The sequence below is a fragment of the Thermobia domestica genome, chromosome 12 (assembly GCF_964235325.1).
Source record: "Thermobia domestica chromosome 12, izTheDome1.hap1.1, whole genome shotgun sequence".
In the NCBI taxonomy this organism is placed as follows: domain Eukaryota; kingdom Metazoa; phylum Arthropoda; class Insecta; order Zygentoma; family Lepismatidae; genus Thermobia; species Thermobia domestica.
The window spans coordinates 59,197,000-59,221,705 of NC_137465.1; the positions used below are offsets into that span (position 1 = coordinate 59,197,000).

At 35.1% G+C, this 24,706-nt stretch overlaps 1 protein-coding gene across 1 annotated transcript in view; it reads right to left on the bottom strand.

The window, feature by feature from the left end:
* Positions 1 to 22,019, bottom strand: part of LOC145666469 (alpha-galactosidase MYORG-like) — a 103,252-nt gene extending 81,233 nt beyond the window's left edge. Inside the window, exon 1 of the mRNA XM_081733710.1 lies at positions 21,818 to 22,019. Coding sequence (XP_081589836.1) covers positions 21,818 to 21,848 — 31 coding nt within the window. The 5' untranslated portion in view covers positions 21,849 to 22,019. The remainder of the gene's footprint in view (positions 1 to 21,817) is intronic.
* Between the last annotated feature and the right edge of the window lie 2,687 nt (positions 22,020 to 24,706).

Consider the following 24,706-nt stretch of genomic DNA (forward strand, 5'->3'; position numbering starts at 1 on the left):
TAGGGGATATTCATGACTTTTTAACTTTTGTTGCAGGTATTTTCAAAAATCTTTAGAGGAATTCTACAACTTAGGGGGGGGGGTCGTTTAGAAGACACTGCACTGTAATATATTTGCAAATTGGGTAGGCTATAAGCAATGGCAATAAATTTTTATTTATAAGTTATTTTATACTAGATGGAAAATCAATCTAACAACTCTGTTTAATTTGAGTTATCTGTATTATCTGGGGAATCAAAAATATTATATAAAATCATGATAATTATTATTTACAACCGTTGTCAATCCAATGTTTGATAAAGATCTTTCAACATTTCTCCAGAACATTCCATCTTGGGCAACCCTCTTTCAAATCGTTCCTCAGTGCTTCTTAATTTGACCATACCATACGGTATCAGGGCCTCTTCTAGGTCACTTCTTATCATTTACACAGAAAATAACAGAAGAACATATTATTGAGAGTGGTCAAAAGAGCAGGAAATATTTCAGCCCAAACTAATGGAGGAAGTGGCCAGTGGACATCTTGACAGAGGACGAAATGGCAGGTGGATATAATGATGGTTTATAATTACAAGTACATTGTTATTTAATTGAATTTTACATTATAAAATTTCTAATTTACTGTATGCGCTCATTTAATCATTGTATATATATATATATATATATATATATATATATATATATATATATATATATATATATATATATATATATATATATGACATGAAATTGCATGAATTATGGAACAGTATATTATATAATGTTATTACATATAATCTTAGAAGTTCTAGAGAGAAGATTAACCCGACTAACATAATGGTTAACGCGGTGACTTTTGGTTCAAATATTTTAATACGATATTTAAAATAAAATACAATTTATATAGAAGTAAAGTAAGTATGAAATAACTATACATAAATTCAAAATTCGAAATTTTAATTATGAAGTATCTATATACAATTTTGGAATTCGAAATTGATTATAATAACATGAGATAAGCACTAAAGCGCTTGATTGACAAACCAGAGTAAGAACTGAAAATAAAACAATATTGAATAGGTTTACAACAGGGATGACTAGGCTTTCTTAGGTTAGAGGGCTACTTCTCATTTCCGAATTCTCTAGTGATCTACTAATCAAAATATAGATTAATAATGAGGACGTGATGGACAGTAAAGAAGAAGTAAATACGAACAATAAAATTAAGATTAATTAAATATTTTTTTAAAAACCTAATTAATTCATTTTTATTTTCTCAGAAACGTTCATTTGTTATCAGAAACTAGAAATCAGTCCATCGAGACTGATTGACACAGATAGTGTGACACGGACCACCGCGGGCTACCTCTCACGATTGCCGGTAGGCTAGAGACCATGGTTGATGTGTTGGCCATCTCTGGTTGATTATAATGACTTGTTTCGAAGATATGAAAAGGGTTTCAATCAAGGACGTGTCGCTTCTGATGTATGTGGTCCAGGTTTCAATTCCCGGTTTTATCTCATTTTAAACTATGGATCTACTTTTGCTTTAGCCAAGGTTAAACTTCAGATATCAAAGCAAACCAAATTGAATTTGTTGTAGCTTTCGTAGTTTGGAAGTCTCCTCGCATTTCATAAACAGAAACCGGGGAAAAGATATTTCTTTCATTTTTGTCAACAGAACAGACCACTGGACGACAGGTATAAACAAATTCTTAACAAAACCTGTTTTTAACCAGATATTTCCCGCTTTCCTTCCAAGAAGCTGGCAGCCAAGGAGGGTTGGAAGCGGTGACCTATTCATTCCTTTGTTTCTCTACGGGGGGCTATACCTGGCTTGCATGCGATAAGTTGAACATGTCGAACTTATCGCATCGTATCATATGCAGGAGAGATATCATGAGATAAACTAATTTAGACACGATGATTTCTGAAATTTATCTCTACCCTTGATGATTTATCATAACGTCTAAGAGGCCGTTTAGACGTTATGATAAATCATCAAGGGTAGAGATAAATTTCAGAAATCATCACATCTAAATTAGTTTATCTCATGATATCTCTCCTGCATATGATACGATGCGATAAGTTCGACATGTTCAACTTATCGCATGCAAGCCAGGTATAGCCCCCCGTAGAGAAACAAAGGAATGAATAGGTCACCGCTTCCAACCCTTCTTCGCTGCCAGCTTCTTGGAAGGAAAGCAGAAAAAACAGGTTTTGCTAAGAATTTGCTTATACCTGTCGTCCTGTGATCTGTTCTGTTGACAAAAAGGAAAGAAATATCTTTTCCCCATTTTCTGTTCATGAAATGCGAATAGTTTTCCAAACTACGAAAACTACAACAAATTAGCCGTTCGATTTGGTTTGCTTTGATTTATGAAATTTAACCTCGGCTAAAGCAAAGATAGATCCATAGTTTAAAATGAGATAAAACCGACTAGCACCGAGAATTGAAACCTAGACCGCATACATCAGAAGCGGCACGTCCTTGATTGAAACCTTTGTCCATATCTTCGAAACAAGTCATTATAAACCTAAAATTAAATACAGTATTTGCAATAATACTTCCACATAAATTTACTGGGGACCAGAGATGGACACATCAACCATGGTCTACTAGTCTATAAGTAATTGTGAGAGGTAGCCCACGTTGGTCTGTCTTACTGTTTGTATCAATCAAGCATACCAATCTTGATGGACTGATTGCTAGTTTCTGATAACAAATGAACGTTTCTGAGAAAATCAAAATGAATTAATTAGTTTTTTAAATATTTAAATAATCTTAATTTTATGAATCGTATTTTTTTTTTTTTTTTTTTTTTTTACTGTCCATTACGTCCTCATTATTAGTCTATATTTTAATCAGTAGATCGCTAGTGATTTCAGAAATGAAAAGTAGCGCTCAAACTTAAGAAAGGTTAGCCACCCTTGTTGTAGACCTATTCAATATTGTTTTATTTTTCAGTTCTTACTCTGGTTTGTCAATCAAGCGTTTTAGTGCTTACCTCCTGTTATTGCTGAACGGGACGTAAAACCCAAAATCAACTCAACTCAATTCAATTCCGAATTCAGAAATCGTATATAGATACTTCATAACTAGAATTTCGAATTTTGAATATATATATATATATATATATATATATATATATATATATATATATATATATATATATATATATATATATATATATACATATATATATATGCTTCATACTTATTTCACTTCTATATAAATTGTATTTTAATTTACAATGTCAGATTAAATATTTTAACCAAAGGCGAGCTCTTTAACCAATAGTAACCATTAGGCTAGAAAGGTTTATCTTCTTCCAAGAACAAGATTATTATAATATAAACTATGGGTGTTCTAAAAATGGTGCCTACGGACCACAGAGCACTCTTCTGCAGGTCACAATAAAGCGAAAATGTTGTATGATGAAATGCCCTCCGGGGCCTCCTTCAGGCTCTATGGGGAATCAAAATTTTACTATGTGGCAACGTCGCAGAGTAACTTGAAGCCATTAGCATTACTCTACGAATACAACAAAGCGTTAAATCGATTGCTTCACTAATAAGTGATGCCAGTATCAATCAATATCGACTTTAGTTGCCATCTGGAAAAGAATCGATATAACTATTTGATAGATTGATACATCTAAATCTATGGTTCTTTATTTGCGACGTTGCTACATAGTGCAATTTATGTCTCCAGACGACGACTCGAAAGGTATACAAATATATATATATATATATATATATATATATATACTGTCGGATCCAGGATATGATCAAGGGAGGGGTTAAACCATAGTTTGCCGCTTTATCCTGTGTAAAGCAGGATTGAAGCCCTTTAATCCAGTGTATACCTGAGCGTCAAGAAGGGGGGGGCTATAGCCCCCTCCTTGGATCCGCGCCTGTATATATATATATATATATATATATAAGGTATGGGTCGCGGACATAAGCTCACCAGTAATAATATAATTGTATTATGAAATAATTAATGAAAGGAAAAAATACAATAATGATAACTAATTACACTTATACGTTAACTAATTTATACTAATTGCAAAGGAAAATAAACATGAATAAAATAAATACAAGTAAGCAATGGAAAAATGGTAAACGGAAAATATGACTAAAATCCAAACTAGACTTTGAATATTAATAATCTGGCAAGATAGCCCCGACTTTAGAAAATTGAAACAATAACTAGGTCATTCGTTTGTACTATGTTTGTTTTGTCGATTACAGCGCCATCTATCACGTAACGAAAAAATGTTCAATACAGAAGTTACGTATTTTTTCACGGAGAATCAGAATATGCGATAAAAATGGGAGTTCCTATTTAAGATTTCAAAGTTGCCCCTCCCTCCCCCGGGTGGTGGGGGCAGGGGGTCGCGTGTGGTATCTTTGGATGTTCCCCTTCGAGGTGAACAACTTTTGTTGCAACTTTTTTAAAATCCGATTTGCAGTTTTCAAGATATTCCCAAAAACAATTTTAAATGCTTCACCCGATATATATATATATATATATATATATATATATATATAGGGAGGATTGGACAAAAATCTAAAACGTTTACAAAAGTGTGAAAATCATACCTAGTATGGTGTGCGGCCTCTTTTTCCGTCCAAAACAGATTGGATCCGACGTGGAATGGACGTATAGAGCTCCTGAATCGTGGTGTGTGGAATTTTGTACCACCAGGGAACAATATTTGGGCAATGGGTAGAACCTGGTTCCCCAAAATGGCCTCATACTCCTTAGTATTCATCATTCCATGCAGGGCTATGATGGGACCTGCAGAAAACCACGATATCACTGTCCATACTGTAACAGAATCACCCCCATGCTTTACAGTTGGGAGCAGACAGTCTGTATCCTAGGCCTGCGACGGTGTTCTCCATACGTAAACACGACTGGTTGTTGGAAACAAGGTGAAGGTCGATTCATCGGACCACATTACGTGTTTCCACTGCTGATAAGTTCACGCCTTGTGGTCCTTGCACCACTGGATACGCCTCTTCGCATTTACTGCTGTGACTAGGGGATTGGCGATAGCGGCCCTGCCATGAATTTTCATTTTATGAAGTTCCCGTCGGGCTCTGTTTTCGATGAAACCAGGTTCTATAGGCCGGAATTGAGTTCAGACGTAATTTTCATTGCAGTGGTATTCTTTTTTAGCTGCTACAATCCTTTTTAATGCTCTCCGGTCCCTATCTGACAGTAGCTCCAACCAGACGGGCACCAACGATCATGCCTCTTTGGAAGTCTGTCAGGTCGCCCATTTTACCGCACCACTTTCACACCACGACACTCACAGGTGAACTTGTTACTGCTAACGGAAGAGGAAGGTCCACATGACACATTGAAAACAAAAGAACGATCGGCAACCGGAACACATGTTGTACAGTGGAGGGCCAAACTTACGTGTCCTGTGTGAAGTGTTTTTAGATTTTTTGTCCACCTCTGGCCCGGATATATATAGGGCCCGATCCAGGAATCTCTGAGGGGGGTACACTAATAACTAACAGTACATTTGAATTAAATTTGAGTTTTTTAAATGCCTTTAGGCATCTGTGATGTGAATGAGGAATTCCTTTGGAAATGCTAAGTGTCTGGTCTCGAATTCTTTTCCTTCAATCTTCAGAAAATTGACTTAAACTATTGATTTTGCAAAACTCTCTGCTAGCTTCTCACTTTAGGTAGTGTATATTTACAACGGAAGGGGGTGCACGTTTACCCTTGCACCCCCTAAATCCGGCCCTGTATATATATATATATAGTAGGTGACTTGTGTATCTTATTCCGTAGCTCATTGGGTCCCACTTTTTTTTTTTTTTTTTTATTTTTTCATTGATCAGACAGGACTCCAGTAAACAGGAAAAGATAGTTACAGTTTAAGATGTGATTCGATATTCTGCAAGTATTTATATATTTATTGTCAAGCGAACAAAATGAAGTAGAATTTTACAAGCGTAAAACTGTTCTAGATTTTAGTATTAATAAAAACTACGAATATGTTTACAGCTCAAAAATAAATTGAATGCTCTTCAATTGTAGTCCTTAATTAGCTATGGTCAAGAAGCTATTATGATGGATTTAAGTTGTTTTGTGTGTGGTCAGCTCATTGGTTTCCATCATCTTTAATTCTGGAACTAAATATAACTAATTTTATTTTTCGTTTAGAAATAAAATAGTCACCTTTAGCTCGTAACGAAAGAGAGCAAAATGTCACTATGGCATTACATTTTGTTATATAAAGAAATGAAAAAAAAAATACATTTATAGTTGAAAATGTCGGAGGTAATTTGACAAATATTATGAACAATTCTATAATATGTAGAATTAAGTAATGGTTTATAATAAAATAAGCTGCAAAAAAATGCAGGGTATATGAAGTTAGCAAAAATATTTGACTCTATGAGCTGAAATACAAGTTTATTGAATAGATGGGGAAACTTCACCTTGAAATATACACCATGAATTTGATATTCGATAGAATTTGAAATATGTTAAGATCATGGGATCATTTATCATAGGATCATGTTTTATATCTCATTTTGTTCAGAATAGAACATCCTTTCCAACTGTACTACTCCTTTGTCCGTATTATACACCAGAAACTGGAAAATCGAGGAAAACTGGGAGATTTTTCGATTTTTCGAAATTTTTGCATCCCTCTAGTTCGAGCCTGGGTTCACGTAGGGATATGATTTTTTTATGAAAATACGTAGTTATGTACACAATACGTGTGCTAAATTTAAATCCTGCAAAATTTACATTATATATATAATTTACTGCATCGTTACTATTTGGCCTAGAGTCATGGTTTAAACGCCATTTTCTTCAGTATAACAAACCCTTTCCAACGATACCACTCACATGTCCGTATCATACACCTGGACCGGAAAATTCGGGAAAAACCGGTTTTTTAAAAGGATCCCCCCGAAACACTTCACCACTTTGGCCAGTGGCGGCTCTAGCCCGGGGGACCTAGATCTAGGATTCTCTGAGGGGGTGCACCAATAACTACCAGTACATTTGAATTAAATTTGAGTTTTTTTAAATGCTTTATCTGTGATGTGAATGAGAAATTCCTTTGGAAATGCTAAGTGTCTGATTTCGATGAATTCTTTTCCTTCAACCTTCAGAAAATTGACTTAAACTATTTATTTTGCAAAGCTCTCTGCTAGCTTCTTACTTTAGGTAGTGTACATTTACAACGAAATGAAATGAATTTTTTTAGTTTTCAGCCCCACGGTTATAACGGTTAGGCTAAAGGAGACGGCGAGAATGAGAAATGAATGAAATGGTGGAATGAAGAAAGTGGAAGGAAACCCACGTACACGGTGTTTGTCCACCACAAAGTTCACTTGGCGGGAGCAGGGTTTGAACCAGGAACCCATGCACCAGAGGTGAACGCTCTACCACTGAGCCACCGCGGCCGATATATTTACAAAAACGCGGGGGTGCACGTGCACTTTTGCACCTCCCTAAATCATGCCCTGCCTAGGACCCCAGTTTTTTGAGTCAAAAAATAATTTATTATTTATATATTTTTGAAAGTTTATAGTAAAGTCATGATATACCTATCATAGTCTGGGGTCTGGCTGGCTCCCCGATTTTTTACCTTCTACATCCGACACTGACTCTGGCCCGGCCCTGGGTTCACGTAGGGATCTGAAAATTTCTTGAAAATACGTATTACGTACACAATGCGTGTGCTAAATTTCAATCTTGTATCTTGAAAACAAAGGGATGAAATTTTTTTTGAAAGTCTGAATTTAGGCCACACACGCACGCATAACTAACCGGTTAGCGTACGCGCCTTTGGCGTGGGAGACCCGGGTTCGATTTCCAGTGGGAGCTCATGTGGTTTGGATTCCACGTTAATCAGTAGGTCCACGTCTCACATAGCATCACTGCTGAACAGGACATTAAACTCAAAATCAACTCAATCATATTATAAAAATTTACTGCGTCGTTACTATTTGGCCTAGAGTCATGGTTCAAACACTATTTTCTTCAATATAACAAGCCTTTTCCAACGGTATGACTCACATGTGCGTATCGTACACCTAAAGCGGAAAAATTGGTAAAAATCAGAATTTTTTCTGAAAAAATCGCCCCCTCGGAATAGTTGCGACCCTCAGCCTCGGGCCCGAGTACACATGGATCTAAAGAATTGAGAAATAGGCCTACTCAAAGGTGCACACAATCCGTGTGCAAAGTTTCAATCTGGTATGTTAGAAACTAAAGGCTTGAAAAAGTTTTGAAATTTCCTCAAGGATAAGTCACTTCCCTCTGTCCCCACTTGGCGCCACCAAGATGACCATCTGATTCCAAAATGCATCATTTTTTTGACCAATAAAAAAGCCGGCCTAAATACCTGTTATAGAACCTAAATAAGCGGTCAAAGACAACACTTACGCAAAGATACCATGAATCCTAAAAGATTTAACGAGAAGTTGCGTATGGGGGGAGGGTGTTGTATGTTTAAAAACTTGGGACAAGAATGTATATTTTATCTTTTAATTTAGATATATTCTGTGGACACAAATACAAAAAATGAATTAAAAACCCCAGCAATAAAATGACACTCGTCTTTCAGCTTACTATTAACGATTCTTAAGTGTCTAAATAGGCAACACCGTTCTATATTTCTTTTCTTTTTTAAACATAAACACAATTATATCATTGCTACGGACATGATAATTGCAAAAGCCGCATAATAGTTCTTTTCCATTTCAAGCTCTTTATTTTACTACGGCGGGAACACAAATTACCAAGAAACAGGAATTGTCCTTTCACAAGTGGCAGGTAGAAACGTACACACACACACCACAAGCAAACATCGTGGCTCTGTATTTTTCTGAAATAGTTCACATAACCTCCGAAAGATGTCAGACTCTATTGACCTCTGTGAGGAATATCTCCGAGCGATATCGCCGTGTGTGAATAGAAAATATCTCTCTTGCGTGTGATAAAAAAATCTCCACCCTTGATGATTTATCATAACGTCTAAAAAGGGCCTAAACGGCCTCTTAGTCATACCATTGTGACTTAAAATTATTAATAATGTGTTGTGATGTCTTTCAGGGAAGGTTTCAGGACTCGGGGTCGGTTTTACATTTTCTCCAAATGTCAGTTTACTTACTTTATATTCTCTTTACAGTCTATTATCCTCCTTCGGTCTTGAAATAAGCGAGAATAAGGTGGATAATTATACTTTGTTATTTTTTATTAACGTACTGTTTACACACGAACTCGGAGATGATTGATTTGTTGCTCGTTTTATATATTTTTTTCATATATGGCCAGAATGCCGTTTCGGTTTATGTCACTTTGAAATGAAGGAGCGTTTGATTTTCTGACAATACATACCGAAGATGATAACCGTTTTCCCAGTGGCAGATCTAGCCTGGTGCCGGGGGCCTAGCCCCCCATTTTTTTAGGTGACAAAAATAATTTAAGCTATTACATATATATTTTTGAAAGTTTATAGTAAACTCATGATATAACTACTTATCATAGCCTGGGTTCTGCCTGGCCCCCGTTTTTACCTACTACTTAGGTAGATCCGCCACTGCCTTTTCCCTTTTAATTTGCGGCCTGTGTTATATTTCCTAAATCTGAGAAAAGTTTCATTTATTTCCACGGTTTTTCGGGGCCCTACTTTTTGGATGTCTTTGAAAAGTAATTTTTAAAAAAGAGTAGTTTCTTGATTTGTACTCTTGGAAGAGGAGGGGGAATTTTCTAGAACTGTACCTCTTTTAGTTTCGTGTTATAGAGCCATGTATTACACTGGTATAAAATAATGAATTCAGCCCTTTTTGTTCCAATTTGGTACTGTTTTTCAGCCCGCTCCAGAGCTAGGACTGTGGCAACACTGTGTCACAGAAAATAAAGCTCGATCACTGATTTTCCTCCATCGTAAGGCATTATGCTTATTTTCCATTCAAATTCAAAAATAGAAAGCAATTCCAATGAAATATAGGACTCAGTCTTTTAAAAATACACTTTCTTTTTCGAAGACTGTATCCAACATTTCACTAAGGAAGATCACTAAATAACGAACGACAAACAAATCTCTTGTACTTTTAAAACAGATGGCGGTTATTTGTATGAGCGTTTCTTTGTCGAAAGGATAGAATGAGATTTTAAAATTTCAAGTTACGAAATAAGCTGTAACAATAAAGAAGCAACAATGGTCATAACAATGATAATAAATACATTTTTTCAACATTAATAAAATTCTGTTTTCGAAATACAATCTATGTGGTACAATAATATATTACAATTACTGTATTTTTTTCCATTGCAGAGGTTCATAATAATGTGAAATTCAAATACACATATTTCCTGTCTTGCAATTTGGTTGCTATATAATTAAGAATTTTGTTTTCATTTCCTCGCTTCACACCAGTTGGGAAACGATGTTCTAAATCTAGACTCCATATTGGCGTAGATATTAATATTACAGTCGATTGGTAAAATCAATCTTCCACATTTAAAAATTAGAGTACACACAAGTACAAAAATAAGCATTTACCATAAAAACACTAGCTGCAAGTGTTCAAAATAGATTTATGGTTTCTATAAAATCAATTGAAAATTGCTATTTTTAATTAGGTAGCTAGTGAAAAACAGCAGCTTTCGACTCCAGCCGAGTTTAAGCTCAACCTAAACTCAGTTGACCAAAGTGAACTGACCCTACCCGACAACCTGACCGACCCGACCCGATAACCCGACCCGAGCTGACCCGACTGACCCGAACCGAGTTGACCTGACCCGTTTGAGAGCACTACAAGTAGTAGATCGTTGGAAAGGTATTGTGAAAAGAAACAAGATGAAACGAAAGTCCCCTACCCCTTACCTTCAAGCAAATGGCGATGTTCGTTTGTCTGTAAGATGTTAGGAACCTCCACGAGAGGTCACAGTAGGAGGCGCACGTAGAAAACGTGGCGTAACTGTAAGTGCACGTGAGGATTGTCAATAAATGATCAAAGTAGTACGGAAGATTATAGAACACACTGGTAACAAAAGAACATTTGTCACATGTCAACACCGGACACTCTGTAATGTCCATATAGAAAGCCAAATTGATTACACTTTTGAAAGCTTGCACAGGTTCACCATTGTCATAACAAGCTTTCTGCTATGGGTAACGAAGTATTGGTCCATAGTCCATCGAGAACTGACTGTAGATGACTGAATGTAATTTCAGGAGAAAAAAACGATCATGTAAATTCGACTGCAGTACTCTAGAATGGAACTGGACGTAGTCAGTAATTCGTTTAGCGTTCAATTTTTATTGCCGAAAGAAATATACGTCCAAAGGTTGAGCACATTTTGTAGTTTTTGGTGACATTAGCTTCATATCGACATATTTTCCTACACAGGCATCCCGGACGATATGTTCATTCTTGTGTTCCGAACAAGTGTCACACAGTACAAGTGATATATCGTTGTCAGATAAGGGTGGACTTAATACCGAGAAAGAAAAAAAAAAGAACTTGGTAAGATGTTCTTTCGTCATCTTTCCGCTCACATTTGCGTCCACTACTACATTAGGAAGTTCCTAGTCTGTATGCGCACCGTATGCAAAATGGTGGTCACAGACACTTTCATGACAACTGTGTTGACAGTTTGCCCGTCTACCATTTTGTACAGGGTGTGCGTAGAGCCTCGGGATGTTTTATATTCTTTCTTTTCACAATACCTTTCCAACGTTATACCACTTGATCCCCCTTATTATTTGAAAATTTTGGTTGGATCTTGTCTGAGATCCTCCTGGGCACCCTGGAACACATCTTTTTCATTCAAACTGTGTGCTCCTAAAAATAACGGGATACATATTCGCCAATTTTTCCATCCACCCAATCCGTTTCCGCAAAAATGGTCCGGGGTCAGACTCTATAGACGTCATGTAGTTATTTCACCTGCTCCACTTTGTCCTATTCTTGCAGACGTTTACAGCATTTTGCAGAAAAACAGACATCACTGTTTGCTTCCGGGGTGCTAACATTACACATAGTTTCCTTTTTGTGCATATTCACGCGTTCGAGCCCAAGTACTTTCCTTGTTAGTAGAATTCACCGAAACTGAGAATATTTACATTATGAATTCCCTCTAAGAAAAGTCCCATAAAAATTGGATATGGTGACACGCAAGTGGAAGGACAAGTAAAATTGATTATAGTATGTCAAATAGAAGATACATAGTTGAGAACTGAAATATTCTGAAGAACTTAACCATAGGAAGTAACAATCGAATTGTTTGGTGTAAACTTCACCTCTAAATATCAGAACGCTTCTGGGACGACAGGAACTTATGTAGAAAGGAAGACTCTTCAACAGCAGCGTAACGTAGTTCGCTGAAACTGAAAAAGTGTCTTGTTGCACTCGGAAAGGGCATGTACACACGAGAAGACCATAAACATTCTGATGGATACAACTACAAAGGTAGAAAGTATTACTAGAAAGAAATATGGGAAGAAAATCTCCAAAATCACGATATGTGACGAACGAAACAAGAATAATAATGACAATGCGACACCTAAAATAGTAATGTGGAACTTTGCAAAAAATATATAGAAATTCGTTACATAAGATATAAGAAGTTTAGCAGCAACCTCATGCAAAAAACAATTGAATATAACATGGACCTTACGAGAGCAAAGCAGAGCCTAAGCAGTGGACTGAAGTAATTCGATGAGCTTAAAAGAGAAGACGACACAATCACTAAAAATCGTGAAGAAATATTGAAGATGATTTAGCTATTCAGCACTAAATTACATTCAAACGATGAATCGGAAGTGAAAGAAAACGAGAATGAGGAACGAAAGATACTCCAGTGCTGCAAGAGAACGTTGAATTTCACATTAAGAAGCATGAAACGAGGAAAGATACCAGGAGACAAAGCTATTAGACGTAGGAAAGTAAACTGACATTGAACAGGAAAATTCAAAATACATCTTTATACAAAATAATTACCAACTGATTGAGTTTTCTAGAAGTGGAGAAGTGTCATGCTCATATGATGCATAAAAAGTGACACAAATTTTACCTATGGATTTATAGACTTATTCTATAAATCTATCTAGATTTTCTTCTTCCCTAGATTAATATATTATATATGACAGCACTGATGCTCCTATTAGATAAATTGTACTCTCGCCTAACCAAGAAACAGGCTGCATTTAGATGTGTGACAGCACAGTATATCATGTTCAAGTGGTCAGAAAATTGATAGAATGGTTAAATAAGCAAGAATTACTATTATATTGTGTTCATTGACTATGAAAAAAAAATTCGATTGCGTGAAGACCCTCCTGTTATTTACACTGTTGAATCAAATGGTGTCGAAGAAACTTATATAAAAGTTATATGTAATATTTATAAAGAAGCTATAGGAAATATCCAACTGTTTGGCTGTAGAAAGACTAAGGATTAAGAGAGAGATACGCCAGGGTGATACTATTTCTCCCAGATTTTTTGACGAACTTAATCCTAGATTACTATCATGTTTTCCTATCCCACTATTGCTGCCGATATGTAAAGTTTACGTACACGTGTTATTTTACTTGTGAATTAAGAATTACTTTTGCAATATCTTTAATTACGTAAGTATAATATTTATGTGGTTATGGATCCTAAAATTAATTTTAGTACAAAGAGTTAATTAATCATGGCAGCAAACAAGAGATGTATGTAAATTTTGCTTACGGTATTAATCTAGGATAAACATTCATACACAGATATATAAAATATACACATGGCAAACAACAAAACAAATAAAACGGTAACATACTCAACTTTCCATTATGTCGTCACAGAACCAACTAATCAGTGAAAGTACTGCTGGCAGCGAAAGTGTATGCGGCTATGGGGAGAGGGTGAGGAAAAACATAGCAGATGCTCGTAAATTTTACGCGCAGTAGTAATCTAGGATTAAGTGTTTCGATTTCTGAATTGGAGCAACGAAAGGATAAATTTAAAGGGAAACATCTAACACACTTTACTATCGCTCTCTTTGCAAACTACAACGTATATGTGCAATGTATGATAAGTGCTTTGAAGAGCGAGGAAAATGGGTTGAAAATGAATATACAAAAGACGAAAGTGATGTTCAACAAAACAACTTCGCAAACAAATTAATCGTTGAAGTTGTAAATATGGAATCAGAAACGTACCGGAAGACGCGATTAATTTGCACTTCACTCGTAACGTTGCACAAAATATGAAAAGAGTTGCACAGTCCTCTCTCGGTAAACCCATAAACTGTAAAGAGAAAGTTTGAACTGCCACCGTAAGCTAGAACATTTAACTGTATTTTGGCTATAATGTTGGCGGTTAACATCAATTCTAATTACCCGGAGGGTTTTTTGTTGTTGAAGTATGGAAAGCAGTCACTGTAAAGGCCGTCAAAATTTGAAAGGTATCTCCTACAAGAATTTCCGTCAAATTTAAGTCAGTTTCGTAGAATACTACTATGTATAATGGGACTTTGAAGCAATAGTTAAAATTGAAGTGTGAGACGTTTTAAAGACATAGAAAAAAATAAAACTGGGAGAATGCGGTTTCAAGGTTACTTTGCACCTGTCGAAAGTAACCTATAAGATAGGAAATTATTATTACTGTACCTCCTGCCTTCTAATTTTAGGTAAATTTCCTATTTAGGTAGATGTTGGAATTAATTTCTTGTTCGAAAATAAATCACGAACATTGACGGATCCAGAAAAATACTTTGCAAAGGGCTTCTCTCAGATAGTTTTTTTTTTTTTTTTTAAGAAATCACTAGACTTTTTGGCGAACATGAAGCTTATACGCATAACTAGCATTAGATTTTTTAAAAATAATCTTGCAATTTGGGTAGGCCTCAGCCTGAAAGCCCCAAACCCCGTAAATCTTCCACTGATTACGGTTGGGATGATATTCTCGGGCATAAAGAGCAACCACGACAAGCGGATCTTGTTTTTGTTCCTGAGTTGGCATTTTTATGGGACATATGCTAAACTATCAGCCTGTGCCAGTACCAGAAAATACATAATTTTCTTTACAAATATCGATAATTCATTCTAAGTACTGATACCGGTACCATCATTTTAATATCAATATTGGTAGACTGCATGCAGCTTTGTGTAGGAAGTAAAATGTATAAATACTGGGGGGGGGGAAAATATTGAACAGAAACATTATGTTCGTAATTTGAACACACTTTTTTGTATGTGGCGCAAAGTATCCTCACTTATCGAGTTACTTTGCACCAAAGTTTATATTTCAATGATCATGATCATACTGAATGTTTACTAATGCACTTGCACGAATGTTACCTTATATATCTAGCTATTATATGTTTAAAATACAGTGTTCTAAATGATTAAGTTTGTAAGTAAGCTGCATGCGATTTTCTTTAAAATTCCTTACATCCACTGCTTAGTAACTCCGTCTTGCGGTATACAGTGGACTCTTTTTAATTCGAAGTCCAAGGGGACACGAAAAAAGTTCGAATTATCCAAAATTCGAATTATCCAACAACATTCATTTTCACTTATATAACAACAAACAAACCAAAGTACTGTGCATCAAAAACATATTCATATGATGTAGACTTTATCTTTAAAGCAGCTTATTATTTGCGTGATCGAATACTGCAAACTAACAAACGACATTGACTCCACATTATTCAAACTACATGTACAATGAAAAATGTATTTACGTACAACACTACGACATACATTGAATAGCCCAAACAATTAAACACCAGTAACAATTTGAATATTCTGTTCTCCTTTTAAGAAGTCGTAAACCTCATTTGCTTAAATTTGATTGTTTTTGTACGATCAATAAATCTTGAACTGCATGGACTGCATGTACTGCATGGAATACGATATCAATAACATTTGGTTGACTTTATCAATAATTCATCTTAAATTTTCAATCAATTCTGAAACAAGATGAGATTGGCACACGTTCTCTATCTCTACTTCTTCCCCAATTCACCTTCATCTTTATCATTACATAGATTTTCTATTTATCTTTTGTGTTACTCTTCCCTATGGCTGCATCTGAATAACTGGAAACACATTAAAACTGTACATCTGTCCAACATTAAAAATTTTCAACTGTATTTACTTCCAATTATCCAAAACATAGGTTCAAAAGTTCGATTTATTCACGATTTTTTACTATTGTTTTCAATACAGTTTTCAAGGGGAATGGACTTCTGTTCGAATTATCCAATATTTCGATTTATCCAAGTTCGAATTAACGAGACTCCACTGTATTTAAGTATACCGGGAAAAGAAATTAACAAACGTTGGCTAAAGCAAAAAGTCTTCGTATAAGGTGGCGTGACGAAATCGATAAACACTGCAACGTAACGTGGAAAATAATTGCCCGAGATAGATGGCTGTGAGAAAAAGAGTTGGAAGATCTTCATCTAATGTGTAGAGAGAGGGGAGTAAGAGCGGAAACTATACCACAGCTCCCTCTATAAAATCCGTTCCGCCGATACGTCTCAACTCAGAAACATGGTTATTTAGATAGACAGGGTACTAGTTCCTCTAATATGTCTTTAACCGCCGTTGATATCTCTCAGTTTTCGAGCTAGGCAGACTATAGTTACAATTTTCTCGATTTCGGCATTCCGTAACTTTGAAACAACGTGTTTTTTGCCCTATGTTCATGTGAACTTTTTGATTGTTTAGGTGTGAGCATTTCACCCGTGGATTTTAGCTACATAATAAATGAACACCCTGTATATATCTATCACCATATATATATCAGGCGTACGGCAGGCAGGGGTACGGCGTGCGTCATGCCGCTACATGCTGTCCCCCCACCTTTTCACATCCACTTTTACCCCTGTACATACATACATACATACATACATACATACATATATATATATATATATATGAATTTTTTAGAAGAATATATATATATATATATATATATATATATATATATATATATATATATATATATATATATATATATATATATATAGTAGTATTCAACTTTGTCCTGGAATACACTATAGGAAATCAAAGATAGCAACCAGGGCCTAGAGTTGAACGGTGTTCACCAGATTATGGCGTATGCTGATTATATAAATTTATTAGGGGATGATAGGAGAACAAAAGAAGAAATGCAGAGGTCTTATTAAACGCTTGCAGGGACATGGGTTTAGAAGTAAATGCAGAGAAAACTAAATACATGGAAGTGCGTCGGGACCGTAATACGGCAAATTATGGATGCGTTAAAATATTAAAGAATACTTTTCATAAAGTGGATAATTTCAAATACGTAGGATCAATATTAACAGACAAAAACCTTATTCACGAAGAAATTAAATGTCGAGTAAAAGCAGGGAATTCGTGTTACTATTCGGTTCAGAACTTCTTGCCGTCGTGAATTCTGTCGAGGGAATTTGAAGCTTAAAATATATAAAACGATAATCATGCCTGTTGTTCTGTATGGTTGCGAAACATGGTCGATTACTCTGAGGGAAAAACATAGACTGAAAGTATTTGAGAACAAGATCCTTAGACGAATATTCGGACCCAAGAGGAACGGGAATGGGGAATAGTTTAAACTTCATAACGAGGAACTACATAATTTATACGGTTTACCAAACATTGTTAAGGTCGCCAAGTCTAGGAGGCTCAGATGCGCAGGTCATGTAGCTAGGATGGAAGAAAGTAGAAACGCTTTCAAAGTCTTGACTGGAAGACCAATCGGAAAACGACCATTAGGAAGACCTAGGCGCTGATGGAAGGACAATATTAAGGTGGATCTTGCAGAAGTAGGAATACAAAATAGAAACTAGATCCAGTTGGCTAATAATAGAAGTCAGTGGAGAGCTTTTGTGAACGCGGCATTGAACCTCCGGGTTCCATAACCCACAGAGTTATTATTATTATTATTATTATTATTATTATTATTATTATTATTATTATTATTATTATTATTATTATTAATAATAATAATAATAATAATAATAATATTTTGTGTTATTTCTAAGATTACGTGCTACAAATAGCGTCTAGTATTGGTGAGTGTTTAATGGGTACATCAACAGCGAGGTTAATCATCATGAATTACTGTAGGTGTTGGCGTCACACCGAATATCACAAGAGGTTTTCTTTGCTGCTCTCCACTATTACTCTTTATTATTTTGGTGTCGAGTGGTCCGGATATTTATCAAATCATCAAATACCAGAAGTACATTTTGTCCATAGTTAAATGTTACATATTCACAATATTTCTTTACTATCTCACCTCACGTTGATCTATCCGTCAAGTTTAACTATATGTATGAGAAAACTTCCATCAAACACAAGTGTTACTTGTGTGAAATCAACATCTTCGAAAGTCTCTTCCGAAAACTTTCATGAATGAGGACTTCGTGCCTTTTTCAAGTGAACTTACACGTTTAATTATGTAGGATTTTATTGAGTTAAAATAGTTGGAAAAAGTAATTGCATTGTTAATATGTAGACTTGTTTCATTTACAAAGACTAAGAGATTGTTATTATGGTAAATATCTATATTGATCGACAACTCAAAATAATAAGCGTAAACAAAAATTACTTATATGTACAGTAATGGTTGGGAAGTTTGTGATGCTATGAGAACTGTTAATTACATTAACATATGCAGTTGATTCATAAATAACATAAATTTCACAATTGTTGGTTGTTTTCAGTTCGGAATACATGGGACCATAGATGGCGGATCATGGAAAAGTTACAAGGGTTAGGGGAAATTTCCCCCGAACCAAAACTGGAAGTGGAATGGAATATGAACTGTCAAAACTGGTAGTACAATGAAATATTCCAGGGGAATAAACCTACTTACATCTGTCTACTTTTGAAAGAATATTATATGCTCAAGAATAGTACTGCATTACGAGCATTTCTATTACAGTGGAGTTACGGTAATCCCAACACGTTTAACCAGAACATCCGGTTAATCCGAACAGGTCCGGAAGGAACGTTTTACTTATTTATTTATTGTGGCGAAAATACACAGTTTTAGAAAATGAATAACTAAAAAGATGAGAATGGGTGCATGGTTTTGTAGAAAACAAAATAAAGATGCAGAGTGAACTATACAAAGATAAAATACTCCTAGTGGAAAGATTTGTAGCTACTGTAAATACTGTACGTGGAAAAACAAAGGCACAAGTTTTTTTTCAACATTTTAAACATTTTTCTAGTGCAGTATACTGTAGTCAGAAAATGTGTTTTGAAATACTATACGCTATGCATTACAACACAATAGACCCGTTCACCCGCTTCAACCCTCAATTTTACTGTTATTCCGGCTAATCCGAACAATCACGTAATCCGAACAGGGTTCCAATTAGTTCGGATTAGCTCACGCCCTACTGGCGTTGTCGGCCCGGGAAACATAGTGCGTGCAGATGTTTTCAACGAATTTTTGAAAATATCTCCTCAACAATTACTCCAAGGTAAAAATCTTGCTGGGCCGTATTTGTAAAACGAAATTTTAGGAATAAAAAAGGGGCAAGAAAGAAAGAATGAACCAGTTAGGATGTGTAGTAACGAAGATATGAGTTGATATCTTAAACGCTACTAAAGGAGGGTTCAAGGCGGGTTAGCGGGGTAAGCACTCTAGGGGAATCAGGAGATTTTTGAAAATTATACCTTTAAATGGGTACTAATGACTGGTAGATAATTCAACTTGTTACAAAGTTTTTCCGATATTCTGCCTTCATACTACTCATACTTTGGAGCAATTGCATTCAGTGGTGTCAGTTGGGCCTCAAAGGAGCGCAATATATGTGTGCGCCTCGAGCTAAGTATCATTTTCTAACTTTCGAGTAAACTGTGAAAGGAAGTTCAACATTCCCAAGCATTGCAATGTAATCACATACCTAACAAGCTTCCTTTGCCTCTGCAGTTATATTTTCGAAATTAGATCACCTACATTGTGGTCCGATCCCAACATACTCCAGCTAATAACTCAATTTTACCGGAAGTGGCGCTTATCATTGTCCTTTCTTGAGCCGCTCATATACAGAGTAGATCATTTATCTTGATACGCACTTGTAACTTTAAAACTAATGGGCAAAAAACACTGAAATTGTGTACCTTACAAATATGGGCAGAAGGACATTGTTTGTCATACTTGTGATAGTAGGACAATGTTAACAGTGTCTCCAATCCAACAAAAAGTTGCTTTCATTTTTCAAAAGGCACTATGTCAGGTTATTACAGATTTCAAATCTACATGTTAAAAAAAACTTACAATTTTACATTTATTATTCAGGGTTTACAAACTGAGGACGTTACAGCATCAAAAACATCAAATTTTGGTGGTTTGTACTTCAGTACTAACGCATGTGAGACGGACAGGGCAATGCACGTTGAAAGTACTTTAGTAGCTAGTATTATAAAAATGATATAATAAATTTCGAATGAATAGCAAAAAAGTTAAAAATTGACTTTTCTCAAAAGCCTTTATTTTGAAAAATTGCTTAGATAAGTAACCCCTTCATAGATGGTTCTCAATAGGTGTGAACATCACAATGCAGTATACACTAATTTGATATCTTAAACATTCTGGAGATATGTTGAAAATGGTTCAAGTTTGTAACACTACTTAAAAATATTTAATTCCGACAACTTGTAATTACACTTACAAATAGTGTCTTGTTGTAACCTTATAGAAGCAAAGTAAATCAAAAATTGTTTTAAAAAGTTTCCACAAATACGGTATTTTAAGCAATATACCAAATTTTACAATTTTTATACCTAACTCTCGAATGGAATTTGTATAAATGGTATTATTATAATCTTTATGTCTATTGAAAACTACGTCACGTAATCGGATGTGACACTTACCTAAACACTTTTCGAAAGTAAAATCCTTTGAAAATGAGTCATATTTTCAATTGTTTATAACTTTGTTTCTAATTGTTCGATTTACGTCATATGATGACCTTAGTATTCTACATTAAGGTACGTTGAATGTGTATTATCCTGTCCGTCTCGCTTGCGTTATTACTGTTATATAAACCTCTAAAAATTTATTTGTTTTACGATGCTTATGATACGCTGAATAATAAATGTAGTATTAAGTTTTCATTTTATATATACGCAAATTTGAAATATTTAATAACCTACATACTTTAATAAGCAACAAAAAACTTTATGTTGGGTTGGCAGCACTATTAACCTTGTGGTGTCACAAGGTATAGCTACTAAACAATTTAACACTGCTGATATTTACATGGTACAAAATGTGAAGATTTCTTATCAATTTGTTTAAAATTTACAAGGTGTATCAAGATAAGGTCCACCTGAATTTTATATATATAATGTAACAATGAAAAACGTGAAATTACACTTTTATCGGAAGATCTTTCTTTTCCTACCTTTCCCCCAAGCAAAACCGCTGCTGATTTAACTGTATTACTGACAACAGAGATTTCCAGGTAGACAAACCAAAAATGTAACACAAATAATAATAAACTACACAAGATGTCCAAATATTGCGAAGAGGCAAATGTCGCACAGTAACTTAGTTCCGACAGTATTTATGTGCCGGAACAAAATTCTGGTGCGTGCCTGCTTATTTTAGCTGTTCTAGCACAAGATTTGGTCTCGTAAACTGCTAATATTTGTCATGTCTTCTTAACTTCGTATCATTTAGTTGTAATTTTATTTTTAAAAATGACCCGATTTCATGCTCTGAAAATATGGTAGCTTCTTTATCTATATTGTAAACGGTAAAGGAGAGTTTAATCATTCTACACCTTTTATATCTGAAAACGAATATAAATGTCACTTACCTAAATAAATGAATTTTCGGATTTCTGTCATTTTCCCTTTACTGACCTTCAACTATGTAGAACTCTGTCTCCAATTCAAGTGTTATCACATAGAGTACAACAAATATAACGCAAGCATTTTCACTGATTGCTTTGTTGCATTGATGTGAAAGATTACTTATCTCTTAGCCTATGAAGTGGCTGTGACCAGGAAAATACGTACATAACTTCGAATCAATGTTGCAACTAACGTTTTGAAGTGTTTGGAATGACATCCAGTTGTTTATAATTTCCAAATTTCCGATGGTCTCAATAGTGGCGTAGATAAAGCGTTTGACGTAATATAAAATATTGTTCTGTTGAATAATCTGTTAAAGATCGAGTTATACGGTTGACATCGGTTCAAAATCTCTTGTCGTCGCGAATTCTGTCGAGGAATTTGAAGCTTAAAATATAGAAAACGATAATCATGCCTGTTGTTTTGTACGGCTGCAAAACATGGTCACTTACTCTGAGGGAAGAACATAGACTGAAAATATTTGAGAACAAGATCCTGAGACGAATATTCGGACCCAAGAGGAACGGGAATGGGGAATGGTGGAAACTTCATAACGAGGAACTACATAATTTATATGGTTTACCCAACATTGTTAGGGTCGTCAAGTCTAGGAGGCTTAGGTGGGCGGGTCATGTAGCTAGAATGGAAGAAAGTAGAAACGCTTTCAAAGTCTTGACTGGAAGACCAATCGGAAAACGACCATTAGGAAGACGTAGGCGCAGATGAGAGGACAATATTAAGATAGATCTCGCAGAGATTGGAATACAAAGTAGAAATTGGATGCAGTTAGCTAAGGATAGAAGTCAGTGGAGAGCTTTTATGAACGCGGCATTGAACCTCTGGGTTCCATAGGCCATAGAGTTGGTTTAGTTAGTTAGTTAGTTATACGGTTGGCATAATGGCTAAGGTTTATAATGTATATATCCGTTTCATTGTCATTGTGAAACTACGGTAGACTTCCTAATTATGTTGATTTAACATTGAAAGTCGTAGATCTACCCTTTTGACTTCAATGAAGAAATGAGAATGAACATGGAATCTATTTTGTGACCTTAAATTAAAATAATAACCAGTTGAGAATGGTCCAAGAGCCTTGCCAGAACAATCTTAGAAAGAATTAAATTTTCTTATTATCTTCTACAGGCTTTATACCATTTTATTATTATACTCATTAAACAATTCTTGTAATATATCTATCCATTTATAATTTCCTTCAGTACTAAATTTATTCTACATGTTTTGTTTAAGAGTTCTCTTAAAACGTTCTACGATATGTTGTTTTACGAAGACACATGCTCAAAATTGAAAAATTCGCAAAATATCATCTCTCTATGACTTACGGTTCCCGACATAAGACTTCTTAAATATCCCAAAATCCGAACTTTTTTTTATCAATATCTGAAGAACGGTGACCAGTTGAACAGTCTTGTGGCCACCGGTTATTACTTGGAACCAAATGTTTACCATCCTTCTAGGTATTGTAGAGTATTGTAGATGGTATCATTTTGTTCCTTATAAGGTAGGGAAGGAGAAAAGTGATGGTAGACATGTCAGACCCGCGACTGGAGGTTGAGGAGGGAGGAAATGATGAGTCGTCGTTCGCTTAACCCCTTATAACTTCGCTCCTAATCATTCGATTTTAATTTTCTTTATTTTAAAAGAAAAGTCTTACATTCTACACATTATGTTATTAGCATCTGGATTTTTTCCTAAGAAAAAATATTTCATTTGACAAAATAATCATTTTTGTATTATTTATTTATGCCAAATAGCTAAATTTATAAAAAGAGCATGAAATACGAATAACGTTTTATTTTCAAAATCGTTGTTACATAAAACATAAGGAAAAGAACAGTATACAAAATCTAATCTCTCACTCAAGAGAAACAATTAATATGTTTTTTAATTATCATTACACCTATTCCTACAATTTATTATATTATGTGATCCATATTAATGTTAATTCTGTAGATGTTCATAAGTATTTTAGAAATATGTTTTAATTATCATGGAATAAGTGCTCCAGTCATGTATCTTCTTATTATATTTAGTGAAAAATAAAGGATAATCTTCTTCTGGTATGGATCCACATGCTAGTCATCGGGACCTTCCAGAATCCGAAGTTGTCCTCCTTACTTCAATCTTCATAACATTAATTCTTTTTAATATTTTAATATACACTACACTACACTACTCTATGACACCACATTCAGAACGCACTAGGAAAAAACAAGAAATGGTTAAAAGGGGGACGAAGGAAACACGCAAACACTTCCTGATTTTCGTTCCTTCACGTCAAAGGGATTTTACGCTGTTCAACCGATCGGCAGCAGGGAGAGAGACGAACGGACTGGTTCATGAAAGAATAGAATAAGAAGTCACATAACAAGTAATTGCCTTAATTGAGTTATGACTGCTCAGTTTCTTCTTGTTTTTCCTTCGCATTATTCTAGTAAGAGATTCCCTATCTGCGTAGTCCTGTTCGAGATACCCATCTCATAACCATGATTCAAGTTCATAACCATGCTGAGAGAAGCTCTTTGGGCCCGATGACTAGCGTGTGGATTCACACCAGAAGAAGAGTATCCTTTATTTTTCAGTAAATGAATATAATAAGAAGACACATGACTGGAGTACTTATTCCATGATAATTAAAACATATTTCTAAAATACTTATGAACATCTACAGAATTAACATTAACCACTTGCCTTACATATTTTAGTCACAAAGATTTTACCCATTTTACACATTTTCTTAATTTGCTTTTTAGAATGTACACTTGATGCCACTAACAACGGTTGACGTGCTATGACGTCATAAATCCTTTAAGAAAAACCTTAACATTATTATC